The 13,054-nt window shown below is 40.0% G+C and overlaps 1 protein-coding gene across 5 annotated transcripts in view; it reads left to right on the top strand.

Annotated features, from left to right (window-relative positions):
- The window catches only part of ddx11 (DEAD/H (Asp-Glu-Ala-Asp/His) box helicase 11), a 60,657-nt gene that overhangs the window by 20,816 nt on the left and 26,787 nt on the right, over positions 1-13,054 (top strand). For all 5 annotated transcript variants that reach the window (XM_055650389.1, XM_055650391.1, XM_055650388.1 and 2 more), the window contains exons 9-15: positions 1,699-1,910; positions 3,820-3,972; positions 5,975-6,021; positions 7,367-7,446; positions 9,755-9,799; positions 10,829-10,896; positions 11,855-11,893. In XM_055650389.1, coding sequence (XP_055506364.1) covers positions 1,699-1,910; positions 3,820-3,972; positions 5,975-6,021; positions 7,367-7,446; positions 9,755-9,799; positions 10,829-10,896; positions 11,855-11,893 — 644 coding nt within the window. The remainder of the gene's footprint in view (positions 1-1,698; positions 1,911-3,819; positions 3,973-5,974; positions 6,022-7,366; positions 7,447-9,754; positions 9,800-10,828; positions 10,897-11,854; positions 11,894-13,054) is intronic.

The following is a 13,054-nucleotide window of genomic DNA, read 5'->3' on the forward strand; positions in this document are numbered from 1 at the left end:
CACTCACTTCCATCAGCAACATAAGATGCATCATTTGACTAGCTGGCATTGTTACTTTAAGCATAATTAAGCTTTCTGATACCCATATTTATTCACAGGCTGTTCTCTGGCCAGCTCAACATCTTTCAACTGCTTCAGGCTGAGCTTGGTTGTGTCACCTGAGACATTGTCATGAGGGCAAAATAGTTGAACGGTTGTCTTCCATTAGGTTTTTTGTTGCAGTTCTAGAGGGAGTTGATCATCCTGGTGTATGAATGCACGTATATTTTCTGCATTTAGGTGGTAGGCACAGAATATAGGTGTCAGTCCATCTGATATATTCCATCCTACAATATTCTATTAATTTGTGTCTGAAAATTCTGACAATAGTCTAACAGTCAAGAGTGGGATACATGTCCTTATGTGGCCCTCATGGGTAGACAAAATTGCTGGAGAAACTCAGCGGGCAATGTTTTGGGCTGAAACCCTTCTTCAGACTGGTCTGAAGAAGGGTTTCGGACCGAAACGTTGCCCATTTCCTTCGCTCCATAAATGCTTCCGCACCCGCTGAGTTTCTCCAGCAATTTTGTCTACCCATGAGTTGTGAATGTTGAGATCTAGAATAAGAACAGTTCAAAGCAGGATTCTCGGTAAGTGAGGATGAAAAAGGTAATTTATTTTGTGGTTGAAGCCTTTTGTTAACGTTATTTAAGGCTGAGCATACAGCAGTGTTGTGTATATCATAATATTGTTGTTCAATTTGCTGATCTTTCCCCAGGCAATGTACAGTTCTGGGAGAAGGGCGATAGTTAGGGTTGGAAAATCTAGTCTTGGGGCACTGATTTATAGACTTAAGGTGGCAACGTCACCATGTAAAGCAATGCATTCAAGCCAACTCTTGCCAACTGACATTTATCAAGGTGAATCAGGTGTAGAGTCCCTAATAAACATGCAGCAACAAAGGAACATGCTGGAGGAACTCGGAGGGTCAAACAGCATTGGAGGGAAATTAATTGTTGACATTTTGGTCTTAACTCTTATTTCTGCCTAATTAACATCTTGCTCTGAGCGTTGAGTGTAATTGCAGCTGCTCTACATTTTGCTGGGATTAGGTAGCTCAAGGAGGATTTGAACGATGGCCTTCTGTTCTGTGCCCCGGTATTCTTTTCAAGCAGTGCCCTTGCTTATAACACGTGGTTGCATTTTTGTGCAGTATTACCTGATTAAGTAGGGTTAGCAATAAATGTTGCTTTTCTCAGCAACAGCCACATATTGTAAATTAATAATAAGAAGGGTTGCAGATTTAATTGAAGGATGTGGCTACTCCTCCTCATGAGAGCCAGACTTTGGGTTTTAATTGATGTCCTGAAGTGCTTCAGAGTGAGTAAAATAATGTTGAAATATAGTGAATGTGATTTTAATATTTAAACTGCAATCTCCCACAAATGTCCAAGTTTGAAACCAATAGTTGATCTGTTATCAGTTTCCGAATGCTATTTCTCTCTGCCAGTTCTTGCTGTCCATGGTGTTGCTCTGATACTTCAGGTTTAATACTTTGTCATCTCTAATTAATGTCAAGTAAAGAGGTGATTCAGATTTGATTTTATAGTTCGTCTGAGTAAATGAGAGTGAAGGGATTTTAGTTTCATTGTAACGATCACTCAATGAACAGAGTCGTCAGGTTGGAGGCAAAAGCTTTCAATAACCACCTTCTTTTAGCTGACAGAAATGGCAGCGAAGATACAGAAGAGACACCAAAACGGAAGCGCAAGAGCCGAGTAACTTGTCCGTTCTACAGCCATGAGCAGATGCAGTCCCTGCGCGACGAGGTGCTGGTGGAGGTGAAGGACATAGAACAATTGGTGTCACTCGGGAAAGAGATGAAGGCATGTCCTTACTATGCCAGCCGCTATGCCATTCCACCAGCGCAGGTAAGGGAAATTTTCACCTTATTCACAACAGCCCCAAAACATAGAAGCTATTCAGGGTACATCAGTGATCTTGGTTACATGGTTTGTTCAGAAATTAGAATGTTTGCAGATGAAATTGAACATTGTAGAATCATTTGCAGCTTTACAGATAATTACGTTGTCTGTGCTTGCATGTATAAGATCTTGTCGTCTAAACATGGGTTGTTTAATGGCAGGAGTAGTACAGGACTTACAAGGGCAACCGTGATCATTTTCAACAATAAAGAACCTGAACACCTACTCTTGATATTCAGTAGCATTTACATTACCAAATCATTAATATTCTGGAAATCACAATCAGAAACACATCCACACATAAACACTGTCTAGAAGAACATTGATTGTGTAATTGGGGAGGGGTGAATGTCTTGCCTTATTTCTCAGTCTTTCCATTATTTACCGGGCAGTTCAGGGATACGAAAGTATATTCTCCACATGCTACGGTGAGAGCGGCTCCAGAACAGGTGAGCCAGAGGGAGGATGTGCATCCAGAAGTTTTTGTGCACATTGGCACAAAGGATCCTGCAGAGTGAATGTAGGGTCTCTGGATTACTCCCGGTTCCACCTGATACAGAAATCAGTGACAAAAAGTTCAGTGGACAGAATAAGCAGGAGCATGTGGAGGAAGCAATAGGGGCAGGTACCAAAACAACATTCAAAACGCAGAGAATATGTGCAGGCGTAAGCCATTGGGCCTTTTGAGCCTTTCAATGTGATCATGGCTGATCATCCAGAATCAGTACTCTGTTCCTGCTTTTCTCTGATTCCTCATTTTCCTCTGATTCCATTAGCCCATTAGCCCTAAGAGCTATATCTCTCTTGAATACATCCAGTGAATTGGCCTCCACTGCCTTCTGTGGCAGAGAATCCACAGATTCACAACTCTGGCTGAAAAAGTTTTTCCTCATCACAGTCCTAAATGGTCTATCCCTTATTCTTAAACTGTGATCCCCCTGGTTCTGGGCCCCCAACATGGGGAACATTTTTCCTGCATCTAACCTGTCCAATCCCTTAAGAATTGTATATGTTTTTATAAGATCCCCTCTCAACCTTCTGAATTCCAGTGAATATAAGACCTGTCGATCCATTATCGACTGGGATTATATTTTAAAGGCATTTGGACACATAAATGGATAGGAAGGGTTTGGAGGGATATGGGGTAAACACATGCAAATGGGACTAGGTTAGATGGGACATCTTAGTCGCTATAGACAAGTTGGGTTGAAAGGTCTGTTTCCATGCTCTGATTTTAACAGTCAAGGAGTTCTATGGCATTTAGGGCAATGTAGCCTGTTATCTTTTTCACCCTTCTAAATGCGCAATCTGCCACCATTGCTGGAGTTTGGTTGCACCATTTAATGTAACTACTCCCATAAGCTGCTTCAACAGCCATTTCCAAATCTATGATCACCATCATGTGGAAATTGTGAATATTTGTAAGTGAGAAATTGATATAAAATGGGAATACTCAACCAGTCAGGCAGCATGTGTGAGAGTGATACAGGAGTTAATGATTCAGCTGATGCCTTTTCATCTAAATTACTCCAATTTTCACATGGGGGACTCCATTGGAAGACGATAACCTTTACAGTGCCCCCCATAATGTTTGGGATAAAGATCTATAATTTATTTATTTGCCTCTGTACTACACAATTTGAGATTTGTAATAGATCTCACCGATTCCAGACCTGGAACAGCAGATACAGTATATGAGGTCGGAGGAGGTTCAACAGTGGATGCAGCACAGTAAAGCGGTGTTTCTGTGGGTTTTATGAGGATGCAAAATGATTATTGGATAGCAGGTGATTTGGAGGCAGGTATTTAGTTGTCACTAAGAGGAATAAGCATTGTCTTGCTTTACTTGTGACAGCTGGTGGTGATGCCTTATCAAACGCTGCTACACAGCTCGACCAGGCGGGCATCCGGCATTAAACTGAAGGGGCAGGTGCTGGTGATTGACGAAGCACACAACCTTATTGATACCATCACTGCCATTCACAGCTACAAGGTGACTGGATCACAGGTGGGTACTGTTCACGAGAATAATGGGATGAGACAGCACTGGATCTTTCACCCAATTCACCATTCCTGACTAGCTATCTAATTAGTCCCATCCACTAATTTTCCCAATACCTCTGCAAATGTTTTTATCTTTTGAGTATCTGCAATTTCCCTATTATGTGGTCCAAATGAAAAATATTGGCTAGTCCAGGCTGAGACCAACTAATTTAGAACCGATCTTGGATAATAACCTGGAATTTTATTTGCTATATTTTCATTGAGGGAGCATTATCCTTAAGGACAAGAGATGCACATGGCTCTTAAATGTAAGATCAGAGAGCACTGTCAAACCATGAGCAGCACTTATTGGCCAATCATAAAGTTGCTGAGATATTTGGAGTGTTTGCTCCAGATGATACTAAAATGGGTGGCTGCATGACTTGAGTTCACTGTACCAATTGGTACATGTGACAAATGTATTTTGATCTTGATGCAGAGAGAGTGAGAAATCACTACTCATAGAGCTGTGGAAACCATAGACGTATATTAAAGATCAGTAGTTGTTTAGATAATAAGGGGATTGAAAGATATGCAGGAAGGTGGTGCAAAGGTAAAGATCAGCCTAGTTTTATTAAATGGCAGGGCAGGCACGATGAGATTAATGAACTGCATCCATTTCATATGTTCTGTGAGTTTGTGTGAATCGGGTTGTGGATACTGACACACTATTGTTTAAAAATGAAGTTATCCAAAGGTATTACAATACAAAATACAGCCGCCTTGATTTACAAAATCTGTGCTATCCAATCTAAGACTGCAAGTCTACCCATGCCTTCTAATGTCTGATTTCACCCTTTGTTCACACCACATACTTTTTCATATTCCTACTTTCTAATCCACATTTTTTTAAACTCCCAATACTTCTTAGCATCTCGTCCCATATAATCTCAATTTGTCTCATATCTTTATGGACTAACTGTCTTTAATGCTGTCATTGCGCCTTTTAAAACTCCTTCCTAATTACAAATACGCTTTATTAGAAAGTGTTAATATTCTGCTTCTTTGTGATAGCATCATGCAGCACAGAAACAGGCCCTTTGGCCTAACTTTTTCATGCTGATCAGGAGCCCATCTACGATAGTGTCAAATGTTTGACTCGCATCTCTTTAACGTTTCCTATTCGTGTACTTGTCCAATTGTCTTTTAAATATTGTTATTGTATCCGTCTCAACCACTTCCTCTGGCAACTTCTTCAGCGAGTTGTGATTTACAGATTCTTATATTCCAAATATCCTCTGAAACAAATATCATCTGTTGCTTGTGTTCCAATTTTTTGTGGGCTCAGGCAGATGTTAGGGTAGAGGAGAAGAGAAGCAAGCAATAGTTATTTAAGGAGGCTGCCAGTGATGTTTAGAAACGGTGTGCTCGGGTTTAAATGTTTGTTAAACATGCAAAGTGAGTGAAGTCAACAATTTTAACCCTCTGATGAGGAAGGGCATGCATGAAGAAGCATGTTCAGATTATCACTGTCCATAGATAGCATCAATGGAGATAAGTCGTTTCATTATAACTGATTAATTTTAGAGATTGGCACAGCTGCCAATTCCAGCATTTAACGCCCATCCCTAAGTGTCTTGAAGGAAATGGTGAATAACCACCTAGTAACTGCTGAAGCTTGAAAAGTGAGAGGGGACTTAAATGAAGCAAAATGTTTTGAAGGGTCTTGACAGGGTGGATGTGGAGAGAATGTTTCCTCTAATGGAAGATTCTAGAACTGTTTATAAGGTAGGAATTGCCTACTTAGACAGAGATGAGACAACTTTATCTCTCAGACGAGTCTTTGGAATTCTCTTCCTTCAAGATTGATGAAAGCAGAATCTCACATTTTAAGGCAGTGATAGGTTCATATGTAAACAAGCTGCAGGGAAGGAATTGAGTCAATGTGAGTGTAATGCAGACACCTCTTTGACATAAGTTGGGCAAAGTGAGTCCCTTCATGGTTTGTTATGTCTTTCTTTTCCCAGTTGTGCTGTGCTCACTCCCAACTGTCTCAATACCTGGAGCGTTACAGGTGAGGCCTCATTCTCTTTTTGCAAATCGTCGTTCTGTCTTCTCCATTGTGAACAGGATCAGTTAATGTTCACTAAATTGTATAATATGGTGGAGTCAGCCACACTATGATCGCCCCAGGTTTGATCTCTGGGTTAGCTATATTAGATGATGTTAGGCAGGAACTACACAATTAATCTGTATCTGTGGTTCATGACTGTCCTGTGCCCTGTATTGGTGTTGGATGGGAACAACAGGAATGGACTTTGTGCGATGCTGCTGAAATAGAATAGGCCATTGTTCTAAGGCTTCTGCTAAAAGAAGAGAGAATCGCTGGGTGGTGGTGTATGCCTGTGGGGCCGAATCCTGGAAACAAACATGCAGGAACAAAATGTTCTAATTTAAAACTGAACAACCTTTCCTTCAGCTGGAGGTAATTTGGATATTTGCTTGAACCGTAATACTTGCCAAACGTAGAATGGTCTGGCTTGTTTCCCAATCTTTGATCTGATCTGACCAATGAGTCTTTGATTCGGTTGTTACTGTCTGAGGGGCAGGATTCAAGCCTTCTCCAAACACTTGTGGTAAATGTGTACTGGGAGTTCCAGATCTGAATTCTCAGTTGATATCAACAAATTTGTTTCCAGTGGGAGTGGATTTTACCCTTGCATGTATGGTTTGTGAACATCCGTAAAACTACTTTGGACTAACATAACTGGCACAATTGCATTATGGCTGTTGGACCATTAATCGGTTGTGAATCCTGCCGCTCCTAAAAGCTGCTCACAGGAAGAGGTTTAAAATGCATAAACAATCGATACACTCTTTTTACTTGTTTCTTTCACTCAGCCATTCTACTGCACCTGTGGTATGTTTGATTGATGTTACACCCATTTTCCAGTATCTACATAACTTGTCCAGTCCAGATTTTGTCTTTATTTTCTCAAGTGTTTTGACACCTTTTATTGTTACTAGATTTAGAGTCCAGTTTGCTCTGATCTATATTTATCCATCGGACGGGAAAGGGGCTTCATACCGTCCGGACCACCACCTCATGCCCTTCTTCCAATTACAGAGTAGGTACACTCAGGAAATTGAGAGATGAGGGAATAGTGATAGAAAAAGGTACTGAGGTAGAAAAACACCCATGATATTATTGAGTGAATGGTGTGAGTAGGTTTAAAGGTCTGGATGGCTTACTACAACTTCTACGTCTTGTGTTCTTATCTCCTTTATGTACTTGATTTTACAGACCATGATGATATTGTATTGAATAATATCAGTCATACTTACCTTTGCAGACTTGGTCTAGTATTAAAATAGTCTTATAATCTTAATATCAAAATGCTTTTTCTTTTAATACACAGAAGCAGACTAAAAGCAAAAAACCTGATGTACATCAAACAGATCCTTTATATCCTCGTTAATTTACTTCAGGTTTTAGGAGGTAAGGTTTTATTGTTTGTGCCTTGATTTGAGATTTCTTATCAGCAATTGTGTATTGTAGATGGGTGGAGTTAAACATTTAGTTACCAATATGATTATTTTGGATTACCAACATATGAAACTTGGGTGCATTGCTAATATACTCTGGTGCTACACTATTTTGTCAGGACCAGAGATAAATGGGCATTCAAAATCAATACCAAAGCCTACTCATGTGAACTTTTATTTTTGACCAAACAAAGTCAGATATGATACATTTTAATTTTGTATATGAAGACACAAATATCAGATATTAATGGCCTACTGCATGTTCAACGTGATGGTTTTCTTGTTCTTGGGTCTTGTTAGGAATTACATGTTTGATAAGTTAACTTACCTGGAAAGATTTTTAAATCCTCTTTAGTCATGGAGACTCGATAACAATCTGATTTCTTGATCCACTTGAAATCTTGTCAATGAATTTAAGATTGTTTTGCAAATTAAATTGTGTTTTAATTATTGAATGATACAAATTTACTGATGACACGAAAAATCAGTGGAGTTGTGGATCATGGAGGACAGATCAGTTAGAAACTTGGGCAGGGAAATGGCATGTAGTTTGATCCAAACAAGTGAGTTAATGCATTTTGGAAGGTCCAGTGCACAAGGAAAGATTACAATAAAATGCAGGACCTTTGGGAGCATTGATCCTCGGAGGGATCTTGGATGCAAGTCCATAGATCCTTGAAAGTGTCAATGCAAGTGGAGAGGGTGGTACAGACCAGATCATTGCCTTTGTTGGTCGGAGCATTGTATGAAAGTTAGCGTGGCAAGTTATGGTGATCAGTTCTGTTCACCATACTATCAAAAGGATGTGGAGATTTTGGAGAGGTAGCAGAAAAGGTTCACCAGGTTTAGTGTATATTAGCTATAAGGAGAGGTTGAACAAACTTGAATTGTTTTTTCTAGAGTAAGGTTGATGGGGCAATTCAAGGAAGTGCATAAAATTGCATTGATGGGAGTAAATAGTATTTTCCCCGGGTGGAAATGACAAGTAGCAGAGGGCATAGGTCTAAGATGAGAGAGGGGACGATATTTGCGAGATAAGTTTGTTTATATAGAGTTTTATGTGCCTGGAAAATGTTGCAAAGGGGTGGTGAAAGTAGATACAATAGCAACAATGTGGAGGCATTTGGAGATAAACGTGACAGGCAGGGAAAATAGATATAGATGATGTGCAGGTACGTCGATGTGCAGTACATGGCATTAGTTGAGATTGGCATCATGGTTGGTACAGACATGGTAAGCCAAAATGCATATTCCTGTGTTATACTGTTCTAAGTTCCACTGGCCCCTTTCATCCTTGTTCTGGACTGGATCTGTTCTGCCCTTGATATTTATATTGTGTTTTATCTGTAACTCAATTTTGCTTTTCTGCATTGTGCAACCTTTAATAACTTTACCTGTAGGCTCGTGTCTTTGTGCAGAAAGCAGCTGTTTGTACACATTTGCCATATGAGAATTGTTTTCTCTAGCTTAAACTGAAAGTTGACATGATAAATGCATCCCTGTGCATCAAAGATGAAAAGAAATACTGAGGTACAAAGTTTTTCACATTAGGAAGGGAAGGAATTGATGTAGTGGGACATGATTGTCACTCATCAGTAATGAAGCTGGCTTACTACTGCAACGTGTCAATGGGGATTTAACAGTCTAGCAGCAATGGGACCAGCAATTTGGGTCACAAAATTAAAATGGCACTATTTTCAACACTGCTTTCAGCAAGCCAATTAACTTCCTGGTTGCAACAGAAAATGACTGCAAACTATCTTTTTGTTGGAACGGGTTCACCAAAAGTTTCTCTGGACTGAGATTCCCGAATGTCCCTCGGTGACTTGGTGATGAATGTGCTTGGCCAGTGGCATCCTAATCCTAAGAATAGATTTGACATGTTTTGGAATATTGTTCAGCATTTGGAGTTAATTTGGAATTCAGAGGCAGGTCAGACAGAAATTTCGGACAGACTGGATGTGGCGAGTGGACCACAAACTGTTTGCCACAGATCTCTTGTCTTCCAAGCATTCAGCCATTTATCTGAGTATGCATCAGACCCAAAATCTGATCTTAACATCGGACAGTATGGATAAAAGCTGTCAAAACCTATTTGTGTTTCTCACCCAGCAGGGAGAGGGTTCCTTCAGCCTATGTCAGGGTTGAACCCAGCAGCTTTCCCACTAAAGCATTGAGTACCTGCCTTTTATAGTTCATTTTTAGTGCATTCTCTGTGTGCTTGATCCTTTATAGTAACTTCCTATTTTATGATTAACCAGGAAAGGTTGGACAAAATCCCAACATGCAGAAGATTTTTCAGGGAGGTAAGTGACTGATGATGTCAGATTTTTTGTAATGTTCTGTTTAGTTTAAGCATAATAACAAAACTATTTTCCATTCAGTAATCCAGTGATTTGAATGTTGTATATATTCTGTTAGTTATGGAACCTATTGAAATGAGATTAAAATAACTTCTCAGTAGATTTTCACACATACCCACCAATATATATTTTTTACGGTTTGGTGCACTTGTAAATGAAGAATGCTCTGCCATGAGTTTAATTGTCATGGCTTGGTTTGCACTGCAAGCAGTGTGTACTAAAGATTGAGGTAATTCATTAGAGAGTGAGAAACTCTGTCTGGCATGTGTCTGAGGGTGAAGTAAGTGTCCTTGGTTACTTTTGCTGGCCAGTTGCCCAAAGGGGTTAAATCTAGAGGTTAGATTGCACAACGAGGCTTGCGTTTGATCAACTAGAGAATGTTGATTAACGATATTGAAAATGAAGAAAGGATCCCACGGAATGGATGGAATGGTTACTCTGGTGAGAGAATAGAGCATGGAATATCAAATGGTAAAATTGAATAGTTTGGAGAAAAATAACTTTGTCAGAGTGAAGTGAAGATGTAAAATTCACCCAACGCTCTATAAATGGCAATTTACAGTGAAAATTACTGGGGGTGTGGGAATGCTCTGAGAGCTGTCATAGATTTAATGGATTGAATATCTTCTATTGTCATGGAGAAATATGAAATTCAAACCTAAGACCTTAAAAGTTTATTACACATGTCAGCAAATTTGGCTACCTTGTCATAGGAAAGATGTCACTAAGCTGAAAGAATGCAGAGAAGATTTATTACACATGTCAGCAAAATAGTCAAGTATGTGACCGTATGCCATCAGAATTTAGCCAATTTCTTATCAATGTGGAGTTTAAGTTTATAGTTTGAACAAGCAGCTTGCCTTTAGTGATATTTCTAAGCCCTTGCAAATGTGACAGTCTATGTGGTTACCCTGATTTTTGTGTAATAAAAGTGCCTCAAGTTAATTCTGCTTTTCTCACTACTTTCGTAAGGCACTGAGCTACAATCTATCAACGATTTCCTTTTCCGTGCCCAATTTGACAACATCAACTTATTCAAAGTAAGTAGCATTGATGTACAGTGAGAAGCCCTTCTAGTGCGTGTTCCCCAGCCCACCCCCACTCCACAACCCATCACTGTCCTCTACATCTGATGGTGAGACTAATTTCAAATGTTGGCCCGGGCTGAGATTGGTCAACTTTTGCTATGAAAGAACTTGGGGGTTTTCCGCATCTTGCGCATTGCAATGCAAGGTGCCGGTAAACCTCTTTGTCTTGATCTCCTAAAGTGCCATCTCAAACACTGAGATGACAGCAGTATACAATTTCTCAGCTACTGCTTGTCATGGTAGACTCAATGCTAGTGTAACTCAGCGGGATTGGCAGCTTCGCAGGAGAGAAGGAATGGGTGACGTTTCGGATTGAGACCCTTCAGTCTCGACCCAAAACGTCACCCATTCCTTCTCTCCAAAGATGCTGCCTGTCCCACTGAGTTGCTCCTGCATTTTGTGTCTGCCTTTGGTTTAAACCAGCATCAGCAGTTCTTTCCTACACATCTGCTTGACATGGGCTGGGTGTATCAGTCAGTGTTTTATTTTCCAACCTTTAGAACATTTGTAAATTGAGTTTTTCTCCTATTCTAGAACAAGATTATATTGCCTGGAGCGCTCCATTCCCAAAGGCCGCATGATTGTTCTATTTATAAATCCAGCATTTTTTTGAAATGGCAGCTAATCTATGAAGTACACAAGCTACAACTTTGATAAATAACATTGTAAGCCTGAGGAAAGATCAGTGCAGTTGCTATGGGTATGACGGTTTGAATAGCCTTTTTGTTTAAATATTCTGTCATTGTAAATTGTTAGCCTTGTCAAAGAAGGAAAGTTTATTGATTGACAATCTACTGATGGGTGTAATTGGAATCCCAGTGGTAACATGTCCTACCTCTAATCTCAGTACCACTGGCATGGATGTGAAATGCCTCATGTATTCAGTTTGCTATTTTTTTTTATATTACAGGTACAGCGTTACTATGCAAAGAGTATGCTCAGTCAAAAGGTGAGAGCTTGTTAATGGCAATAGAGTTGGAAGTCTATTCTTACTAAGGTAGCAGTGGAACTTGCATGCTTTCTGCATCTAAGGTCTTAGTTTCAACATGGGATAGATAACATGTGTGCACAGTCATGAAACTCAATTTCTGATTAACTAGAGCTCAAGTCTAGAAAGTCTCCCAAAGTGATGCAATATTAGTAATCTCCTTGGCACCGTAGTATGGGAGCTGTCAATATGATAAATATACTGATGTGGCGGGGGTAACTGCTGTGGTTAGGAATAGGGAGAGTTGTTTGAATAAAGGAGCGAAGGAGTTAATAATTCTAGAGATATGATGGTCTGTCCAATGGATATTCAATGCAGTAGTATCGAGGGAATTTTGCCTTGTAACTAACCTTTTATTAAAATGTACCAAATCACTCACCCTTGCCTCCATTCAGTCGGAGTCATGCAGCAAACAAAAATGGCCCTTTTGCTCAATTAGTCTATGCAAACCATGATGCCCCATCTAAGCTAGTCCCATTTACCAGCATTTGGGCCATATCCCCCTAAACCTATCCTAACCATGTACTTGTCCAAATGCGTTTTGAATATCGTTATTGTAGCTGCCTCAACTAGTTCCTCTAACAGTTCGTTCTATCTACCCACTGCCCTCTGTGTGAAAAGGTTGCCCCTCAGGCTCCTAAATCTTTGCCCTCTCACCGTAAACCTATACCCTTTGGTTCTTGATTCTCCTACCCTGGGCAAAAGAAAGTTGCATTTACTCCAACCCCTTCATAATTTTATACCCATCTATAAGATCACCTCTCAGTACCCTGTGCTCCAAAGAATAAAGTCTTAGCCTGTCCAACGCCTTCTCTTATGAGGGCCTGAGCAACATCCTCATAAATCTTCTCTGCATTCTTTCAGCTTAGTGACATCTTTCCTATGAAAAGGTGACCAAAACTGAACACAATACTCATGCGGCATCACCGATGTTCCAACTTCTTTACTCAATTCCATATTCTGATGAAGGACAATGTACCAATAACTTCCTTCACCACACACTAATAGCACTTTAGGGAAACTATAGTTGTACACCTAGATTCTTGCTGTACAATACCCCCAGAGCCCTACTATGAAGATCCTGCCCTTGTTTGACTTCCTGAAATGTTTCACCTCATGTTT

The sequence above is a fragment of the Leucoraja erinacea genome, chromosome 19 (assembly GCF_028641065.1).
Source record: "Leucoraja erinacea ecotype New England chromosome 19, Leri_hhj_1, whole genome shotgun sequence".
Lineage (NCBI taxonomy): Eukaryota > Metazoa > Chordata > Chondrichthyes > Rajiformes > Rajidae > Leucoraja > Leucoraja erinaceus.